Raw genomic sequence first — 22,057 nt, forward strand, 5'->3', positions numbered from 1 at the left:
AGTGGCAGAGGCAGCGGCGGGTGGTGGCGGCGGCAGCAGAGTGGCGCAGTGAAGAAGGAAGTGTTTTTTTTTTGATGTTTCATTAGGAGGCCCGAGGTGCTGAGAGAAGGCTTCAGCTGCAGGAACCCAGAGCGTTGGGGGGGTAGGGGGGTGGGGACTGCAACCTGATTAAGATTGGAGAGGCCTTCGTGAAGGGGGCCGGTAGTGTGCTGCCCAGACTTGTATCAGCTTAAAGGCACAGGATGCAGAGGGAGGCGCCCTGCCAGGAGGTCTGTTGGGCAAGGCCTGTGCAAGGGAGGCAGGTTGGGAGTGCTAACTGGATTTTTTATTTTTATATCAAGACACTGTGTTTAAAATTTTTACAAAGGACAAACTCCGTGGGTTTCCGTTAGTGTTTTAAGAACTTTTCTTTAAAAAAAAAAAAAAAAGCCAACAACAACAAAAAACACCACCTTTTTGAAAGAGAAATGACAGACACAAAAGAGACTCTGTAAAGAAAATGGGGCGAATTTCTGATAGCATTACCCCAAGGGCAGAGGCAGAACCCAGATTGTACCCAGGGCACCGATAATCACATGGCCTCCACAAAACCTCCTTCACCAAATTTGCAGTCCCCTGCCTGGTCTAGCTAGGCGGACGCTCCTGGCCTCTGGGGGACGCAGGTCACCCTGCGGTCTCTGCAGCCCTCCGCAGAGATACAGAGGCGGCTGGCAAGTTGCCCCCCAAGGCCCTCCAACCCCATCCAGTGAGAGTCCCTTGCTCCTTCTCCCCATGGTTTTGCTGGAACCTGTTTCTTTCTTGGGGGCCATGTTCCTTGGTCGGATTGTGTGAGCACTGGGAGTTCCAGAGCCAGAGAGACCTGGGCCTGGAGCCCTCCCTTCCGGAGCTTCTTTGCACCCATCGGTTGGAGAAGCACTTGTTCCAAAATTTTTTTTAAAAATCAACAAAAACAAGACCCAGAAAAAAGACCAAGTCTGGGGGAGAAAGAGCTACTCTGCTCTTTAAAGCTCCCAAGTCTGGAGTTGGTCGGTGGTGCAGTTCCAAGAGAGGTGGAAGGCGAGCACCAAGGGGGTGTCCAGCTGGTGCTTCAGGCTCCCCAGTAGTGTCTGTGGTCAGGCTCGGGGAACCGGCTTCAGCTGCTGTTCCACGGGTCCTCAGTTCCCCAAGGACTCGTTTGCGTCCCCACTTGAAGGGTTTGTTCAGGTTTACTTCCTTATTTGTGTTGTTGCACATGCGGGTGCGTGCCCACATCTGTCTATGTTTGTGCAGGTGGGTCTGCTGTCGGGTGTGGGTGCGTGCGTATACATATATGTGTGTGTGTGTGTGTGTGTGTGTGTGTGTGTGTTCGTGGATCTGGGAGGGACAGAGCCGGGATATATGCTGTGCTCTGGGCTGCAGCTATACCCGGGTGGTGGAGTGTGAGTGGGGCAGCCCGGTACTGTTGAACCCTGCGGCAAAGGTGTTATAGGGGTGCAACGTCTGCAGCCCCACCAGGGAGTTGGGGATCATAGTGATAGTGTTGGGGGTCATGAGTGGGATGTCATCAGGGGAGCGTCGCAGGGTCAGCGTGTAGTCGGGCAGTGCAGTGAGGCGCAGGGTGTCATGGGGGGGACCCGCCTCACACTCGTGGTGGGTGGGGCCCAGCTGCAGTGCTGCCAGCTCCTCCTCGGGAGCAGCTCCCAATTCAGGAGCCCCGGCTCCCCTCTGAGGGCTGGGCTGCCGCAGGGGCTCCTGACGCCGCTTGTCCTTCCGATAGTAGAGGGCAGCGAAGGCCAGGACATTAAGGAAGAGGAGGGAGGCCCCCACGGCGATGGTGACGCTTAATTCAGTGGAGTAGTCACGAGGGTTCTCCACCAGGAGCGGCCCTGCATCCTGGTCCCCGTTCCAGGACCCTTGGGCATTCTCATTGCTGTAGGCAGGTGAGATGGCTGGTCGTTTGGTGCTCCAGGTCTTGCCATTGGGCCTGCGGGTGATGTGGGAGCTGTGGGTGGTATCCGGGGGTGGCACTTTGGTGGTTGTGGACGTGTAGTGGAACATGTCATGCAGGTTGTATAGGTGGGGCACCAGGTGTTTCCAAAAGGCCACCTTAGTGGCACGGTAATGATCGCGGACCCTTGGCTTCAGGCCGATGTGAAGGTAGAGCTGGTCTCGGGGATTGTATTTGGACCAGGCCACTTCCTCAAAGCGGTTGGCCTTGGTGTGAATGAACTTGGTGTCCTGGGGGACCGGCTTGTTGGGATCCCTGAAATACCACATGGAAATCTGGGGTCACCACTCTACCTAGACAAGGAAAGGGTCCAGGATTCTTCCTCTCACACCCAGCCCTAAACCCCTTTCCCAGTCCAAAATGTCCCACCATTTCCATCTTTTTCAGGGTCCTTCCCTCTGTCCATACCCCTGTTTTTCCCCAGGCCTTGAACTCCTATTGCCCGTGACATCATGGAAACCATTTCATCCTTCCCTACGCCCATCCTGTGAGATCAACCTATAGGACGCTTCTTCTTCTCACAAGCTACAGAGCACCCATCAATCTTTTCAGCTGCCCAATTTTTCTGAGAGCCCTTTAAAAGCTCTTTCTGAATGTACTTTATTCCCACTTCACATGGCCTCCGACCATCTAACCTTCAATCCCATAGTTCTGCCAGTAACTCTCACTCCTGCTCAATCCTAATGCTGAGTTCTGAGCCTCAACAAAATTTTTTTACTTTTTTTTTTTTTTTGCAGTATATGGGCCTCTCACTGTTGTGGCCTCTCCCGTTGCGGAGCACAGGCTCCGGATGCGCAGGCTCAGCGGCCATGGCTCACGGGCCCAGCCGCTCCGCGGCATGTGGGATCTTCCCGGACCGGGGCACGAACCCGCGTCCCCTGCATCGGCAGGCGGACTCTCAACCGCTGCGCCACCAGGGAAGCCCAACAAAATTTTTAAGGGAAGGAAATGGCATGAAAGACTAGAAAGGGGGACGTAGGAAGAGGGATGAAGGGGTTACCAATCAAGATTTGGGGACTGTCTTAGGAAAGGAGATGATGGAAGAGGTTTGGATAGAGGAGCAGAGGGGAGGGCATGCTGGGGTCCCAAAGAAGAACCCCCAGTTTCTCCTTACCCGGTCTTGGCAAAGTTGGTCCAGTAGGTCATGACGACAGCACTGAGCATAACGTCATTCTTGGAGAAGTTGCAGGGGAAAAGGTCAGTGGGGCCTACCATAGGGACACCGAAAACGTAGGGTACTTCATCCCCATGAGCTGCGTCTGACCAAGCAGGCTTCATGAGGCTCTGGCAGTGATGGTAGAAGGCGTAGAAGTAGGTAGGCGAGCCGTAGCGGGCGTGCAGATCAGCTGTCACCACTGAGGGCTCCACCCACTGGTGGTCAGTGAAGAGTGCCACCAGTGTTTTACGGCGGGTCTCAGGATTGTCACGGTCTGCCCAGTCTGTGTACATGAACTTGATGGTCTCCCGCAGGGTGTCCTTACCCTCAGGATAGCCATACAGATTGTCCACAAAGTTGGAGACTGAGTAGTCAAAGTCAGTGCCAGAGACACCATCTTCAGGGTCCACCACCCCTTCCACAAACTTGAGCCCCTCACCCTGGTTGACACCTAGCATGATGTCATAGTTGAGGAACTCGCCCTGTTCCATGAGAATCTCCGGGTCATCAGGAATGACATCACCGTCAATCACGGGGCCAAAGGCCACATGGTAGCGGGCAGGCTGGATGTCCTGCTCTACCAGCTCCTTGGCACTCTTTTGCCGAAGACAGTCCACCATGTCGACGGTGTCTAGCACGTTACAGCCTACCTTGTCTGCCAGCAGGCTGGTGTACTTCACTGGTTGGTAGTTCACAGCCCAGCTGGACAGAGCAGAACCACTTTGGATGATGGCCCTCTGGAAAAGCCCTATAGAAAGTAAGCAGCACCAGGTCAGATCTGTCGTGTCTCTCACAGCTTAAGCCTCCCTTGCTTGTCCCTGAGGGACAGATCGAACACCTCCTCATTCCTTTGTTACTGAGGCTGCCCTCTGGGTTGAATGGACTGCAAAGGACGAGTAACCCTTTCGGCTGGAATGATGGGTTAGGACCAGGGGAGGGGTTGTTGGGCTCCTTTCCTGACTGATCCCCTGCCTGCTTCTTGCTTCCTTGTTCTGGGTGATGGTTGGTAACTTGGGGGTTAAGGAAACGCCAGGAAGAATTAACCCCTTGGGTCCCAGACATCAGCTTCCTTATGCTCCCTCTCTTTATCTCTCCTTGTCTTCCCCTCTTGCTTCCTGCCCAGCTGGGCCCAGCTCTGTGCCAGCACACCACCAGGGAGCTGGCGCTTCCACCACAAAGGGGTCTTTTTCATGAGAGATGAGAAATGCAGACAGGAGAGAGCCTCACATTCTGGGAGTTTAGGGAAAGATTCCCAAGGGCAAAGGCCCTATGGTCTGAAAGTCTCCAGGGAACATGCCCTCCCAGGCTGTAACCTCCACAGACACTTTCCTTTTCCCGAAGCTACTGATGCCTCAGATCCAAATTTCCCCCTAGGTGAGAGGGAACCAGTCCCCCAAACTCAAAAAGTAGATGATTCTTCCCCCCTAGGGGAAAAAGGTATCATTCTCTCTCTGGCCCCAACATTCCCAAGTAAGGGAGAACCTGGCCCTCAGGTGCACAGTTCTGTTCCTCTAAGAGAAAGGGGGTTTACGGGACTTCCCTGGTGGTCCAGTGGTTAAGACTCCATGCTCCCAATGCAGGGGCCACGGGTTCGATCCCTGGTCAGGGAACTAAGACCCTGCATGCCGCATGGTGCAGCCAAAAAAAAAAAAAAAAAAAAAGAGAGAGAGAGAGAGAAAGAGAAAGGGAGTTTGCATGGGTGAAAAAGAGAGGGAGAGAAATATAGATGAGTACTTAAGTGAGCCTCACTTTTTGAAAGATTATTCTCCATTAATCAGTTACAGAAAAACGGAGACAATAAATCTTTTTTTTTAGATTGTTTTAAAAAAAGTCTTTATTGAACTTGTTACAATATTGCTTCTGTTTTCTGTTTTGGTTTTTTGGCCAGGAGGCATGTGGGATCTTAGCTCCTGGACCAGGGATCGAACCTGCACCCCATACACTGGAAGGCAAAGTCTTAACCTCTGGATCACCAGGGAAGTCCCAAGAGAATAAATCTTAAAAGCAGCCAGGTCTCCAGGGACACAGGCCCCCTATGAGACAGAGAATAGCAGCACACCAAGAAAGGCCTTCTCCTCCCAGGGAAATAGTCCCTAATCAGAGGAGGCACCGTTCCTCTTTCCAAACAGAGGCACCCTCACAACTAGTCACTTCACCCTCCTTGGTGGAAAAAAGGAATTCCCGTTCCTGTACTGTCACCTAGAAACATATTCTAAAGGAGGGATGTACATCCAACATTCCCTACATCCCACCTTAGTCTCCCGTCATGGAGTCCCTGGAGGGATAGAGACAGAATTTCTAGGTCAGAGAAGGTGATTTTTCTCCTTCAGAAAGACAGGCCTTCTTCAAAGAGAGACTGCAAGTCTTTCTGTTAGAATATCACTAACTCATAAGGTTGATTTCAGTAATAAACCCTGTCCTCTCTTACGGCCTTCCTTATCTCGGAGAAGGACACTTATTTTGGGAAGATCTCTTCTTTGTGAGAAGCTCATCTTTGCCCCTCAGAGGTAGAAAGGGCTCTTATAGTCCAGAGGTGAAGAGAATGAAGAGAGCACTTCCTGCTGAGCAGAAAAAAGGCCCTATTTGGCCCCCTTGGAAGGGTCACTGGCAGGGGGACCCACAGCAAGGAGAGAGGTTTCCCTTCGGGCTAAAAATGAGTCTCCCTTAGAGGGGGCTGTACAGCCCGGGGGCGGGAGAGGTCTGGTCTGGAGTCTGATAAGAGCTCGACATCCCTCAGGCAAAGCCCACCCGCAGGTTTGTAATCCTCACTTCGGTCCCATCTCTGCCCCCCCCCCCCCCACCCCCCCCACCCCCCACCCCCCCCCACCCCCCGTCAAGGGCAGTTCCCGTCTTGCACAGACTTGTTCTTCAGCGAGAAAGGCAGAGAATGTCTCTTACACCTAAAAACTAATTTCCACTCTAGAGCTCTACCCGAAGTCATGTGTCCTTCCCACACGGAAAGATCCCCACCCCCCCCCACCCCCGCCCAAAAAGAGCCGTTGTCCTTCAGAGAGAGACATTCTACTCCCACGCTCCTCAATAAGACTCCCACATCAGGAGAACATTCCTTTCTCAAGATGTAAATGGGATTCTCTCCTTCCCTCTCTCACAGTGGGAGAATTACATCTTCCCCTCGAGAAACATTTCCCTTCCACTTCTCCCCAAAGGGACACCGAGCTGGCAGGTGAGGGCTGCTGACTCCCCTGGATGCTCCTGGGACATGGAATTGGGTACCCTGGAGCCTGGAGGGACTGGGGCTCAGGGTCGGCGGCCAGCACTTGTCTAGTTCCTGTTTCGTTCCAAGAGCTACTCACCCTCAGAGTGATGCGACAGCGTGAGGAGGCTGACACAGGACGCGCCAATGCCCGAGCCAAAGACGGTGATACGGCGGGGATCACCACCGAAGAAGGCGATATTCTCGCTCACCCAGCGGAGGGCCTGGATTTGGTCAAGGAGCCCATAGTTGCCCTTGGCAGCCTGATCGCCAGTGCTCAGGAAACCTGGATTCAACAAAGGGCACGAGGACAGTGAAGGTGGAGGGATGGAGGATTTGGATGACGGTGACAGTTGGGGGCATGAGGACGGAGGATGAGCATGCAGCGCAGCTCTTTCCACCCAGCTAGCATTAACCATTGCTCCTTTCTGCAAGGACCAGCGCCATCACTATAGGAAGGATCGGCTTCCTACCTCCCACCCATTCTCCAGTTTGGAAGGTGAGGTCTCCAAACTGTTCAAAAGGGATGCCTCCAGCTGGGAGACTTAAACTGCAGGAACTGCAAATGACCAGGACCCAGCATCCTCTGCCCTGATGTACCAGCCGGGACATTACCCTAGCACCTGGCAAGGTAGAGTGGAAAGAGCAGGGACCCTGGAGTCAGTTTGGTTTGAGTCCTGGCTCTACCACTTACTGGCCATGTAGCTTTAGGCAAGTTATTGAGAATCTCTGGGCTCTAGTTTCCTCTTCTGTAAAATGGGGATAAAATACTTCAAAGGGTTGTAACAAGGATAAAATGAACATAAGCATCTCGAATATGATCAGCACATTACACATCTACAGTTACTTCTCGTTCCCCATCCTCCTCTCTCTGGAGGAAGTGAAGATCCCAAGAGGCTACAATTCCTAAGCCTTCCTTGCCCCTCCTGCCCAAGTTCATCCATTTCCACTTCCTTCCAGGGTCTCGGATGCCCCCTTCTCTTCATTCTCACGGCAGGTCCTCACTTCCCCCTCCTCCAAGACCTAATGAATCGGAAACTCTGGGGATGGGGCCCAGCAATCCGTGTGTTTAACAAGCTCTCCAGGTAATTCTGATGCCTGCTAAAGTTGGAAAACCACTGGGTTAGACCATCTTTTTCCTCTAGTGGAGAAATGGGGAAGTCAGTGCAGTGCGGTTACCACAGAAACAGGTCTTCCTGCCCACCCACTGGGATTTGCTGCTGAGGAGACATGTCACCATGGAGACTACCTTCCCACCCACCTGCTGGGATTTGCTGCTGTGGAGACTTGTTGCCATGGCAACTACCTTCCCGCCCACCTGCTGGCTATCCCACAGAGATGTCCTATATTCCCCCCCACCCTGCTTCCATTTTAGTCTGATCTTGCTGCTTCATTTTTTCTCTCTTCCCTGATCCTTAGTCTCCTTGGAAGGCTCTATCTTCTCCTGCCCTAGGCTTTTAGAAAGGTTCTTTCCAAGTGGGTAGCTGTGGTGCTCCTACACATTGGAAACCTATACCTGGGTGAGTATTTTTTGACCCCACAGTTAAAAGGTCATTTGTAGCCCCTGGGATCAACTTTGTGGGAGGCCATGTTTGAGGAGGCTCCCTCAGCTCACAGAGAGTTCTCTGTCGGTCCTGGTAGTCCACGGGCAGAAGCTGACCTTAAACAGACTCAGGCAGGCACAAGACCCCATCACTGTCTTTCTTGAGTCCTTTTGTTTCTAGTTTCTGTAAAAGAGCTCATTTCACCCTCTTCAAGTGTGTTATTAATTTACCTTTGGTGCAATTAAGTATGTAAAGTACTTAGTTATTCCTCCCAGGACCTAGTCACAAGCCCTCTTTAGCCCCAGGTTCCCGATGAGGAAATGAGAAGGAATTAGAGAAAGCCTGAATGAGGATGAACGGAGGAGCTCTTGTTCCTCTAGACAAGAGAACCAGCTTCTCCTTTGCCTGACTCGTTCACAAGCTGAAGTTGCTCCTGCAAGTCTTAAAGTATGCTGACCAAGATCCATCCCGGCTGTCCAAGCCTTGCGACCCTCCAGCAAAAATCACTATGTGTTTCTCTTAGCCTGCCTGTCCTCTCTCCCTCCTCTCTCCTTCCCCTGTTTTCTCTCTCCCTTTTCTCTTATTTTCGCAATAGCAGACTTGGCTTCAGTCTTTGCCAAAGTATCGTTCAGTGGAACGTGTCAAATACGTCTGTCCTAACCAGCATGAAGAGCCTGCATTTGGATGCAGTAGATTTCTCCAACATGTACCAATTTCCTGGGTTAGAAACAAAGGTCTGAAAGGGCTGGGTGGAGGATTTGACCATCACTCTCTGCTCCCTCAGATCCCACAAACCTCAGGATAAGAGGCACTGAAGCCTGTGGATGATGTCATGCCAAGCATCCTACTACAAGCGTCCTGCTTGAAGTGCTCTATCCAACAGGCTCAGGCGGATGATACAGAAAACGTCGCCGACCACAAGCACGCAAAAACCTGTCAGTCTGGGAGAGCGATCACTCGCTACTAGCTCCCCAGTAACTCAGTCACCCACAGAAACCATGTGAGAATGAGGGCTGAAACACCAAACTCCATAAACTGTTAGAGCAAATCTGAGCCAGTCTCCCTGGGCCCAAGTTTATACTGCAGTGCATGGTAAGCTGCTTGTCAACAGAAGACGGGAATCTGGCACATTGTATCAAAACCAGGTATCTGTGTCACCCAACGCTTGACATTTATCAGGTTTTCAGTTTGCCTGAAGGGTACCTGAGCAAGAATGTAGGATTAAATTCTGAAACCCAGAATAAAACTCGGCAAGCCCCTACTTCCTCAGCCCCAGGGATATCCACGTCCTGTATCCTGCTGGGGTCCCTTTCTTTTGTTGGTCTCAAGCCCAGTGGGGGCTTCTCCGATTATAGCTACCCCTCTGCCTTGGATGGGATCCATGGAATAGCCTGTGACATTCTCCAAGTACATGAGTCACCAAGATGTCTAAAGAAGCACCTTGGAGGAAACCGTCTGCTTGGGCTCAGGGCTCAGAGAAGCTGATGGGAGGGAGGGTGAATGAATGCATATAATTGAGGTCCAAAACTGGCCACCTGTTCTGGGATGTTTTGGGAAACAAAACAACAAAGCCTCAGCTCTACAGCAAAATCCCCAAGATTCAGAGACAGGCCCGTGTTCTAAATCTGGCGCCAAGAGACAAAAACATCTTGAATGTACCCAGAATCCAATCAGCGGCTTATTGATTACATTGTGTTCCAGAGCAGGCACTAAAGGGTACACAGGAAGTGGTGGGGAACTTCTGGCCAAATCTCAGTTTATGGCTCCTTCTGAGGTTTGGGTAATATTAGTTTGATCATTAACTATTTAAGCTCAAAGAATAAAAATCCTACCCCGAGATGTGCTGTTCTGGTTATCCAAATGAGAGGAGGTTATAAGGTGGTGGTGGTGGGGTCTTTTAACCTGAATTTCGTGGATGAGTTTCAGTGGGATCCATGAAATAATTTCTGTAAGTGTGTGTGTGTGTGTGTGTGTGTGTGTGTGTGTGCGTGCGCGCACACACACATGCATTTTTTTGGGGAAGAGTCCATAGCTTTCATCAGAATTTCAAAGGGGTCCAAGACTCCCCAGAAGGTTAAGAACTTCTGATATACAAGCTTAAAGATTAGAGCAATTGAAGGGTTGTGAAGTAATCAGCAAATCAGGATATCATAGGGAGCGCTCGCCAGCAATAATAGCCTTCCGCGAAGCCCACAGCTCCCAACTGACACTTCAAACCTTGAATCTCTCCTCTGTCTCCTTTCCGCCTCCTTTCTGTGTGTCACTCTTATCCTCTTTTCTCTTTCCCGTCCTTTCCTTCTCTTCCTTATTTTCTCCTCTCTTCTCCCCCGATGCTCCACTCTCTCTTTTCTTTCATTCCTACCTGGTCCGATCATTTGGAACTGAAGCATATTCTTAGTATTCCCCGTGCTTTCCATTGATCCTTAGAGACTGGAGCTTTGTGTTGATAATTTTTAAAAGCAACCGAGTTGAATATTTCCTGTCACCCTCATTTAGAAAATAAAGTAACACAGTTACTTCTGGCCTTCAACTACCATGCACTTGTGCCTGTGTATCTGTGTGTGATTACGTTTGTATACGCATTACTCTTCAGGAACTATGCAGCCCAAGCATGTGGGTTTGCAGCCACCTTCATGGTACCATTTTTACTATCAGAGACTCAGATCCCCTTTCTCAACAGGACAGAACAGCTTACAGAACAGAGCCTTGCCATGATGTCTGTGGCAACTCAGAGAGACAGAGGAGCAGTGGCAGAACCATGAAACCCAAAGCCCACTGGACTGTGGAGAGGCCAGGGAGACGCCCTGCATATGTCACACCCAGCATCCAGATGCCGCTGAAGGGAACCCAGGCTCCACTTTTTTCTGGGAATATCATTTCTCTCATCTGAACCCCCAAAAGGTGTCTTGCTATCTCACATAGTATTAAGGGGAAGTCAAGAGAAGATTGCCTTTCCGTGTACGTGGATGCACCCAGAAGTGAAACGCAGCTCTGGGGCCTCTGGGATGCCAACTGCCAAAGCCACATACTCAAAAGCAAATTAAAATAGGGTCCTGTCAGCCAGCAAGCCCTGGAGTAAGCCGTGCCTAATTGCTCGTTCAGCACCCAGGCCTGCAGACCTGAGAAACAGCCCAGACACCCACTGGGACTCAGGACCCCAGCCTTCCGGGCAGGAAGTTGGCTTCTTTGTGTCACTCCAGGGCTATGGGGCCGCGTGTGCCCTCAGAGGCCTGGGTGAGCATCCGAAAGGGAGCAAGGCCGTGTGTGCTTGGTCGCCCTCAAGACCTTGGCCACAGTTAGGCATTAACAGTTACCAAGGAAGGCACAGGGCAGAGGGGCAGCGTAAATCACCAAAATAAGCATGTGGGTGACAGAGTATGTGTGGGGAAGGGGATATGGGTGTGTATCAGGAGGTATTTGGGAAGTAAGTGTGTGTGTGTGGGAGGAAGATGGTGTAATGGGTGGGAGTGTATGGGGATGTATGTGTGGAGAGAGTAGAATAAATGTGCAATGTATGTATGTGGGATATGTAAGTGTGGGGTGTGCATGAGTGTGTATGCGTGTATGGATATGGATGACCAGGTGTGGGGATATGGATGCGTGTATATTCGTGGGGTAGGAATATGTAATATGTATGTATTGGACATATATATGCCAGATGTGTATAGGAAGAGTGTGTGTGTGTATGTGATATGGGTACGTGTATCGGGGCCTGTGGGTGTGTGTATAAGGGGGGATGTGTAAGCGTAGTGCATGGGATGTGTACGTAGATGTGGAAGCAGGGATATGAGGGGTACGTGCGTAGTATCTGTGTACTATGGGCTGGGGAGGTGTGGACGTGCAGGTATGGCTCCCACATGTGTAGGGAGGGGAACGCTGGTTCGTGTTTGTGTAGGGAAGGTGAGGGACATACGTGTGTGTGTGGCTGTTGGAGGAGAGGTGGAAGTGGGGTGTGTAGGGGGACGTGGATCTGCCCGTGTATGTGTGGAAGGAACATTTGTGTACATTTGAGGTATATATATGTGGGGCTTGTGCGCGGATGTGGACGTGCAGGGTGTGGGTCTTTGTGTAGAGTGTATTATGGGGGTAGAGGAAAGCGTGAGCGTGGGGGCACTTGTGGTGTATGTGGGCACAGATGTGGATACAGCGATGCGGAGGGAGAGATACATGGGAACGTGTGTGTGTGTGTGTGTGTACGCGTCCATGGAAGGTGAGAGAAATCTGTGTAGATGTGCGGTGTGGATGTGGAGTGTAGAGAGGCATCTGGGTATGTGGATATGTGCATCAGGGAGACTATACGTGTGCAGTGTGTATGGAGTGGTGGGGGAATGTGCATATATGTGAGGGGGTCTGTAGATGTAGATGTCGGGGTCTGTATGTGTATGGGTATGTATGTGTGCTTGGGGGGGTGAGCGAGAAATAGATGCATGCTGGTGGATGTGGGCAGCGTGGACGGTGGACATGTGAGGGGACGTGGGTGTGTGGATATGTGATTGGCTAGAAGGAGTATCTGTGCATGTGTGGGGTGTTTAGGGATGTGGGGTGGGTGGGTCGGGATGAGGATAGGACACCAGAAAATGAATCGACTCTACAAAACTCAGCCAGGCAAAAGTCTGGAACCAGAGACCTGGCTGGAGACCTAAGAGAAGGTGTGAAGTTTGAATTGAGTTTCCAGTGGCATCTCGACATTCCAGGAACGGGCCTAGGGATGCTGTGGGGAAGCCCCGGGCAGTTGGGTAGGGGCTATGGGATAACAACATTGTGGCCATGGTCATTAGCACCAGCTAGAGAACCAAGGCGGCCTGTTCTCAGCTCCTCAGCTTTCTTTCCTCCCTCCTTGAGAACCCAGGCTTCCTTCTAGGCACCCAGCAGGGAACCATACCTAGCACTCCAACCCGATAGTTGAGGGTGATGACGATGACGTTGCCATAACTGGCCAGGACGCTGCCGTCAATCATGTTGCCTGTCCCTTCCATGTAAGAGCCTCCATGGATGTAGACCATGACAGGCTTAGCGCCACTGTCCCGGATGTCTGCAAGGAGAAGGGGTGAGACACAGGCTGGGTAGGCTGCCCTTCCTCCCCCACCCCCGCCAGCCCTGGGTGGGGGGGTGTGGGCAGCAAAGCTATCCCAGGTGCCAGGACACCACCGCCATCTCTGAGGGCAGGACTCATGGGGCTGTTCAGCCCGGAGCTTGAGCATCAGCCAGAGAAAGTTGGACATCGGTGATGTTTTTAAAGACTCTGGTTTCAAGTGCCTCCCAGTAGAAGGCAGCCAGGCGTTCCTGATACGGCTAGGTCTACAGAGGCCGTGGCTGGGCCCTGGGGGACAGGGGGAGGGAGGAAGAGAAAGGGCAGGTCCCTTAGCTGGATCAGTGAGTCCCTGCCCCGGGCACCCAGGAGTCCTGGGACCTGACATGGCTTTAGAGAGCAGGGGCTGGGGAGCCCTGAAACCCCCAGGACTAGACCAGTTACATGGAAATACGGCCATTGGCAGCAGCTGGCCCCCCAGTGCAGACAGAGACAAGAGGGGCGGGAATAGGGGGTGGCACAGGAAGAGAACAAGGGAGAATGTGGGGACAGGGGAGTGAATGGCAGAGATGGGGTGTGTGTGTTGTGGCGGGGAGAGCCTCACTGACATGGTTTCTCAGCCACGTGCTCGTTTACCCCATTCTCCCCGGGCATCAGGCAGACTTAACTGGAAACACTGGGGATGGGGAAGAGGTGGGGGCAGGACTAAGGATGAGAGAGCCTGCCCCCAGGCAGCTTTAAGATGAAGATGGAGCCTCCGCAGAGGCCACTCAACGAGAGACCTTTAAGCGGCTGCTCCCAAGACCCGAGCAGTGCGGCGACAGGGCTGGGCGGCCACGAGAAGGCTCCCAGCCTGATCACCTCGACCTGAAGCCTCTCGGCCTGTGAGCTGGACCACACTCTGCCGCACCGGCACAGCCCTACCAGCCACCAGTGGGCTCCCCTGAGCTGTGTGGCCCCCAGGCCATGTCTGGGGCGTGGAGGTAGAAGGGAATGCTCTCTGCTGCCGAGCAAACACAACCTGTTTTCCTGAGGAGGAAGGAAGACTGGTTCAACCGTCACCCAAGGATCTTATGCCATCCACTGACCGGGCTGTGGCGTCCTGGCCTCAGCCCGGTGCTTTGGCCCAGTCCTTGTGGCCCTGTCCTGAACCTAATACAGCCCCTGGCCCTGAGGCCATCTCTCTCTTTCTGGGTGAAGGCCAAGGAGGTTCTAGGTGGCGCTGTTCCCCAGGCCCTGTGGTTGTCACTGCCTCACTCCTCAGTTCAGCATCCTGCTGGGCCCCTCCTCCAGGAGCCAGCCTCCCCGCAGAAACACAGGGGCTCCTCGCCATTCCGTTTCCTCTGTGCCTCTCCTCGCCCCCGCCCCCCTCAGTCCTGCTTTCTCTCCACTCTCGCTGCTGCTCAGTAGGGGCAGGTGCCCGTGAACCACAGAAGATGGGGGAGGAAGCTGTCTCTGGGCAGTGGGGACCGGGTCGAGGAGGATGCCCTCCCCATGGCTCTGCTCGTGGTGCCCTGTTCCCGCCAGCCGTGTCCATCACCCTGGAACTCCCAGTGGCCGACCAGGCCAAAGATGGATGAACAGCCCAACGGCCTCATACAGGAACAGAAACACACCAACGGACGGACAGACAGACAGACGGGGCTTCTCCCCATCGAGAGGGGGAGGGGCTCTGTGCCATGCACCAGCCGCCACGCCCTGCAGCCCCCAAATACCTTCATCTTCATCCCCGTCATTATCCGCTAAGTCCTCGCCCTGTTTCTTAGCGCCGGATCCTGGGGACCAGACACGGGGAGACACAACAGCACAGAACAGAGAACAAAACAGAGAGAGAATTCAAAAACAGCATGACTGCAGTGTGGCCCAGCAAGCCAGCTCTGGGCCTGGGCCCAGGACAGGCAGGAGGGATGGCAAGAACTGAGGGAATGGGTGGGCTGAGGCCCAGACCATCAGGATGACAGTGTTGCAAGGCCCCTGCTGTGCTGGCCTCCCTGCGCCTCTCTGTCCCCAACAGCCTGTCTCAACCAACCACCTTCCCAGTTAGGAAGGAGGTAGCAGCAGGTGGGCCAGGGCACAGAGCCAGAGACCCACTCAGGGGAGGGACGTCTCCTGGGTGGAAGGGGCTGCACGTGTGTACACAGGCAGGCTGAGCTGGAGAGCAGAGGCAGGCACCAAAGGTGAGAGGCGGCATCGCCAGCACGTGTAGATACGGATATGAGCTGTTAAGGCAGAGCCAGGGACCCCAGCCCTGAGCTATTCGGGCCCAGTGGGCAGGCTCCAGCTGGGCCTCAGCTGACCCTGATTCCCACAGGAGAAAATGGGAGATGAAGCTTTCCCTCCGGTCTTCCTCACTGGGGCCTGCTCTGGGTAATGGCAAATGGGGTTCCTGCCCACAGGAACCATGCCTGAGAGCAGCAAGCATTGCTCTGAGATTGAAAGAGAGCCAGAGAGGGAGGGAGGGAGAGAAGGAAGGGGAAAAGGAGAAAAGGGACATGAGAGAGAGAGAAAGAGAGAGAGGGGGAGAGAGAGAGAAAAAAACAGAGATAGGAATAATGGTAGCAGCTCCTACCATGTACCGAATGGTTACCATGTGCCAGACACTCTACTTCTGCCTTACTGTCTGATCCTTACACCCCACTGAGGGAGGGACTATCTTTATTCCTGTTTCACTGATGGGGAAACTGAGGTTCAGAGAGGCAAAGTGACTTGCTTAAGGTTGCACAGCTAGGAAGTGCTAGAGGTGAGATCCAAACCCAGGTCTGCTCGATTCCAAAGCCCATGGTCTTTCCACTGCACCATGCCACCTTTCTGGGACGGGGGAAAGGGAAGGGAAAAAATAAGTCAGGAAAGAGGTGGAGCATGGGGTGGGGTGGAGGGGAGGGGAGGGAAGGAGAGAAAAGAAGAGACCCGAGGAGAGAAGAGAGACGTTTAGGGCCTGGGTGAGCTATCCCCAATTCTCCTTCTCATTCTAAGGAGATGAGAAGTTCATCATGAGAACGGCTTTGAGAAAGAGGACCCACCGCCTGGGTGCTTGTCAGTGTGTAGAAACGGAGGTCATTCTGTTGGCACCCCAGGGCTTATCCTCTTGTCTAAGACGTCAGATACTCTCGGCCTGGAGGCAGCAAATAGCCCTCTTTCTCAGCTGGTCTGGGTTCCCTTACAGCTATTAATCACAACAGGAGCCGCCCTCCAATTACAAAATGGCTTTTCAACCAGGGCAAGAGCCCAGCCTGAGGGGCAGAAACTGCCTCCGGCTTCCGAACCTCCCGTGGCTCCTACCGTCTTAACACCTGACGACGACGGTGCTGCCCTCAGAAACCCTGTGGGACATGGGGCGTCATCACCCACACAGCAGACAGCCCCCCGAACGGCAAGGAATCACCCATCCCTAAACATGAATTCCCTCCAACTTGATGGGGGTGGAGGTTGGGGGACAGGGCCTATCTTCCCCAAGAAATCCTTCGCTTCCCCTGGACCCCGACTTAGAAGATGCATCCCGTTTGCCCCCCTCTGGGAATGTCCCTGGGTTGCTGCCTTGTCCCAGCCTCCTCCTTACAGATGCCTTTGCTCCCTCAGCTTAGCACTCGCTGAGCAACTCCTTGCTGCCACGCCTGTCCCCCATCCCCGGGCCAGCTTGACCACCGTCCCCCAGCCCAACACTGTGCTGTGGCAGGAGCCCAGCCAGGCCAGCCCTGCCTGCCCTGCACACATCACAACCCTAACCACCTCTGGGGACGGGTCTCCCCTGAGAGGCAGACTTTTTAAGTCTGTTCCAAATGGCCAACAGGCCCTGGATAGGGAACTCATTTGAGCAGCTAAATGACCAGATGCCCTCTCCCACGCTGTCTGGAACCCACTTCCCAGCTCGGCCTGTGGGGCTTAGCTAAACCAGCTGAGTTTCAATGCTAGGCTAGGAGTTTCCTCAGAGTAGCGATCAGGTCTTCAGTTATTTCTAAATCTTTCCTCCACCTCGTATCCCTCCACGTCCCAACAGCACCTAGCACGTGACCTTGCCCATAGTCAACAATCACGATTGGTAAGTGTTTGAACTTGACTGGAGCGTCCAGTTGGCTCTCTAGCCAAACTCTCAGGACTGGACTGGACTGGACTGCCCTAGGCTCTTACTGGTGCCCTGGGGGATCATTGCTCCTAGGAAATGGTTAATGTCATCGCCTCCCCCTCCGCCACCCTGCACCCAAGTAAGCAAGTAACTAGTAGCAGCAGGTTTAAGAGACCCTCTTCCTGAAATCTTTTATACATTAATGGAATGTTAAAACCAGAATAGTCCCCTACCACCTTCAGATGCAGAAACAGAGGTTCTCAAAGGAAAAGACTTGTCTAAGGTTTCACTGTGAGTTAGCAGCAGAGCTGGGACTCGGTCAGGCTTGTGGCTCCCAGACCCATACTCTTTCTGCGGCACCGCGATGCATCTTCATTCGTGCAAAAACATGTTTACTGATTGCCTTCTGAGTGTGAGGTCCTGGGCTGGGTGTGGGGAGGTGATGTAACGCTTATCCCCAGGGCAGCAGACCTCACTCAAAGCTTCAGTGAGCATCAAAAGTGCAACAGGCAGATCGCCGGGCTCTGCCCGCAGAGACTCTTACTTAGTAGGGGGCACTCAGTCCCAGGAATCCTGACGACCCCACTTGGGGGAACCCCGCCCTATGATTTCAAAGGAAAACAGACTCCAAGCTTGCCAAAGGGTTGTAGGGACCAGGCTGTGCTTTTCCACTTATTCCTTAGTCTTACTGTTTCCAATTCGGTTCAACCCATCCACATTTCACCATTTGTTTCAGAGTAGGGGAGGTGGGAAGGACCAGATGGGAGTTGCCTCGCATGCTACAGTGGAAAGAACACGGCCCTGAGGGTCAAGAGACCCAGGTTATGGTCCAGGTCCTGCCACAGACCAGCGACGGGGCCCTGAGCAGCAGCAAGTCACTCCCCTGGGCCTGTTTCCTCATCTGTAAAATTGGGATACCAATTCCTGCCTCATAAGCTTCCACAGAAGTGGGAGGGGGGGATTTTCTGAGGTAAGTATTCAAGCGCTTTGCAGAAAACATAAAGTGGTATTTGAACAGGAAGAATTATTACACGGGTGGAGGGTGACAAATTCCTCCCGGAAAGAGGGTCAGTTTGCAATTCGGGATCTCGTGCCTCCTTCAGAGTGCACAGTTCCTGGAGACCCCCAAGGTCTGCCACCAGGCTAGCCCGGGTCACTCAGCTAGGCCCTGGCCGGAGGTGGTGGGCGGGGGTGGGGGGGGGTGGGCAGGGTTGCTACACTTGGCTACAGTTTGGTCTAAGCTCCACGGCTGGGGAGTTGACTCTCGACTTTCAATCCGGGAAAGAGCACGGAAGGATGAGCTGGTGGCTCCCTCACCAGGCAAAGGTCAGAGCCTCTGGCTCCATCTTGGCGGCTTAGAGTTTCTCCTGAGGTGTCCCAGAGGGAACCACTGGCTCTGTCTTTGGCACACACTTTAGGGTGGACTTTGGGGCTGGGAAGGTTGGAAGAAATGGGGTTGCTGCTTCTGCTCTGGACCTGTCTTAGGCCACCAGAGCCTCCCTGAAGAGCAGCCGGGGCCCTCGGATGAGATGGAGCTTATGCTTGCTCACCGACCGCCCCCTGAGCCTGGGCTACTTGAAGGAAGGCTGGGTCCTCGGGGGCAAGGGCAGGTGGGCAGGCAGCCCTCCCTCTCTCTCTCTCTCCCTCCCCGCCGGCTCGCTACCTACCTCCTTTCCTACAAATTTTCTTGTTGGGCTTTCGGGCGCATTCCTTGGAAATCCGCTTTACTGTAAAATGAATAAAAAACTAAAAAATAACAGGAGGCCTCTGCCCAGGGGCATGCACCCGCACCCCCCCAGGCCCCAAGAGCTGCTCTGCAGGCGGCACGTGGCAGAGAGCCTGTCCCACCATCTCCTTGCTTCTGTCACTTACCTTAGTGTGACCCCCGCGGGAGGAGGCATCAGCTAGTGAAAGAGGAGGCACCTAAGCACTGCCCACCAGGCTTGCCCCCTGCCCCCCTCACACACCCAGTTCCCTTGGCCACACACACCTACCACCTCTCCGAGCAGGTGGAATGGCAACAGGGGGGCCCGGTGGCGCCAGCATCCTCCCGCGGGCAGCTGCCAGCAGTGACCCATACTCCCCCAGGGAACCCCCATCCACCACCTGGCCCTAGACCTGTCAAAGCTCTCAGGCCTGGCCAGGCCCCTCCTGGTAACAGTGTCACTCACACATGGGAGCTCAGACAATGCTGGGAGAGGAAAGAACAGGGAGGAGGAAGGGAGAGGCCAAGCAGAGTGATGGTTAGAAGCATTTTCACAGACAGACAGATGCATGCAGCAGGGCACACCACCACATGCCAGCCACAAACACAGCGGGGCGGGTGGGAGGCAAGGAGGGCACAGTGCCTGGCCGCACTCACCATCCTCCGTGGGCACATAGACGTTCAGGTAGAGGCAGTCTTCGTTGGGCTCCTGAATGTAAGTAGCGACGATATCCAAGTTGGCCGTGAACCAGACAGGGAGCATGACTTCGGGCACAGCTGTGTGGATGTTCTGGGGGCACACTGGGGGAAAGTGTGTGGCGTTCCGGATGCCCGACCAGGATGGGGGTGGTTCAGGGGGCAGGAAACGTTTCTCGCCGATGGGGGGGGCTGCGTAGGGCACCCCAAGGTATTGGTCCACAGGCCCCAGGATCTCACTGGGCAATGGTACCCGGGCACCCCTTAGCTTCCCAAAGTGAGTATTGACTGTGGGTGCTGGGGCCTGGGTACTGGCCCTCAGCACCAAGCTCAGGAACCACAGGGTGAGGCACAGGCTCCGGCCAACTGTGGGCTTGGGGCTCAGGGACAGCGAGGGCAGGCCAAGCCGCAGCCACATGTTCCGGGCCGGGGGACTGGCAGGAAAGGCAGACTCCGGGGTCACAGCATCAGCCCAATAGGCAGCCCCTTCATGGCCACACTGACTTGAACCTCAAAACTGAGCTCTCGAGGGACACCTACAGGTGCCCGGCAATGTAGAGAGCAGGTCTTCTGAGCACCACAGCTTCAGAAAGGGGACTCCCTCAGGGCCAGACAGGCCTGTGGAAAGAGGGAAGTATGCGTCATCCAAGATGGTCGCGGAGGGCTATGGAGTGGGTCTTTGGGGCCCTGCTGCGCTTGGGCTACTCTCCTACAGTTAGGAGAGGTTTCCTATGCCCGGGGTTCCAGGGACCCTCAGACGATCTCCACTGCCAGTCAGAGCCATTTGCTGTGTCCGGGCCATGGTTGGAAAAGCCAAGGGGGTCGACAGATTGACAGTTGTTGCCACTGCAAGTTGCCAGTCCCCGACTTCAACTCCTCAGCCAATGGAGCTCATCGGGGTCAGCTGGAACCAGAGTAGCATATGGTAGCAGGCGATGGGAGAACAGGAAATGGAGCTGGGCACGCTGCGTGGACACTGAGCTCCTAGCCCCCCAAGACCCATGACCCCACACAGGGACCTCAACCTCAGGAGACAGTAGGACTGTGAACCTCACTCCGGGACTAAGGCAGAAGAAGGGAACACAGTAGATAGGCAAAGGGGCCCCCAGAGAGACCCCGTCTCCCTCTGGCAGGGCAGGGGGCAGGACAGCCATTCACCAGAGTCCCCAGACCCTCCTGTACATTTCTCAAAGCCCTCACTGCTCCCACATCCTTAAGCCTTGGTCCTTTCTGTCAGCTATCTCTAATTCACATGGGGTGCCAGAGACTGAGGCAGAAAGCGTTCTGCCTAGCACCCTAGGCATTGTTGATGCTCAGCCAGTGTAAAATAAACAGCAGACTGCGGGGGACACACACTCAGAGACTCATAGAAATAAACTCACAAACACTCAAAGAGGGAGTGAGAGAGCAAGCCAGGACCACAGACACCGTGATGTTCACTCACAGAGACATACATTCCAAACCCACAGAGATCGCCTCATATAGTCTCACATTCTGAGACAGAGAGCTTCACAGAGCCAGAGACTCACAGAGAGATACATTCAGAGACACACGCAGAGACTTACTGAAACATAATCACACACACATCGCATAGGTAAATATCCAGAGACACATGCAGCATAATGGTGACACATAGGTGGAGACAGGAACAGAAACAGCAACACACTCGAGGCACACAGGCCTTCTGACAAAACAGTTGTACAGTCAACATATATACACAGGCACACACAGACACTTCCGCATGGACACACACACACACACACACACAATTTAGTTTCCCCCTATTTCTCCCGCCTTCCAAGATTGTGGGCCTGCTCCTTTAAGAACTGGCTGAAGGGGTGGGGGGAGGGAGATTGGGAACGCCCGGCAATCGGCCGCCAAGAGAAGGGAATGAGAATGTGTGTGTGTGTGTGTGTGTGTGTCCGTGTGTGTGGGGGGGGGAGAGGGAGAGAGAGGGAAAGAGAAGAAGAAAGAGGAGGAGGAGGGAGGGCGGGCAAAGCGACTAAAGGGGTGGGGGCTCAGAGGAAAAGGGGAGCAAAGTATGGGTGGTTAGATCCCAGACGCTGCCCAGAATGCACCCGGGTGGAGGGGAGGAGGGGACGGGGAAGGAAGGGGTAAGAGTAGGGAGGTGGGGCAGGAGGGAGTGTGAGTGTGTGTGTGTGTGTGTGTGTGTGTGTGTGTGTATTGGGGGGGGATAGTCCGCAGCTGAGTTCACACAATCCCCCCATTCACTGTCTCCATGGCAACTCCGGGGCACAGACCGCTCATTCACACGGCTTCCCCGCCAGCAACCCCCCCCCCCACACACATCATTAACCCCCTCGGTGCCGCCCCTCCCCGCAAATTCCATTAACCCTTTAGGGATGCCTCCCTCTCCAGTAACCCTTCAGCACCAAATGCCATTCTCCTTTGAGTCAATTTCCTGCAGCCCCTCCCCCCGTGAACACCTAGACAAATCGACCGACCCCCAAACGCCCTTTGTACCCTAGGACCCACTGTGAGTCTTCAAGGCCAAGATCTCCATCCTGGTCCAACTTGCAATTTGGGAGAAGACAAGGGGAGGCGGCAATGCCGGGGATTAGAATGGCATCTGGGGGTACTTTCTGGGCTGGAGCAGTATTGGGCTAGGGGCATGGGCATTGTGCAGGAATGGACTGGTGTCAAGA

The 22,057-nt window shown here is 53.9% G+C and overlaps 1 protein-coding gene across 1 annotated transcript; it reads right to left on the reverse strand.

The window, feature by feature from the left end:
- Positions 1-311: 311 nt before the first annotated feature.
- Positions 312-20,769, reverse strand: NLGN3 (neuroligin 3). Its single transcript, XM_022561028.2, has 6 exons — positions 19,353-20,769; positions 14,646-14,705; positions 12,784-12,933; positions 6,458-6,643; positions 3,102-3,891; positions 312-2,242 (listed from the first exon to the last, which is right to left on the reverse strand). Exons 1-6 carry the CDS (start codon positions 19,807-19,809, stop codon positions 1,399-1,401), a joined length of 2,487 nt encoding a protein of 828 aa, XP_022416736.2. The 5' UTR covers positions 19,810-20,769; the 3' UTR covers positions 312-1,398.
- Between the last annotated feature and the right edge of the window lie 1,288 nt (positions 20,770-22,057).

The sequence above is a fragment of the Delphinapterus leucas genome, chromosome X (assembly GCF_059928025.1).
Source record: "Delphinapterus leucas isolate spDelLeu-1000000601 "Yukka" chromosome X, BTC_Dleu_Yukka2, whole genome shotgun sequence".
Classification (NCBI taxonomy): Eukaryota; Metazoa; Chordata; class Mammalia; order Artiodactyla; family Monodontidae; genus Delphinapterus; species Delphinapterus leucas.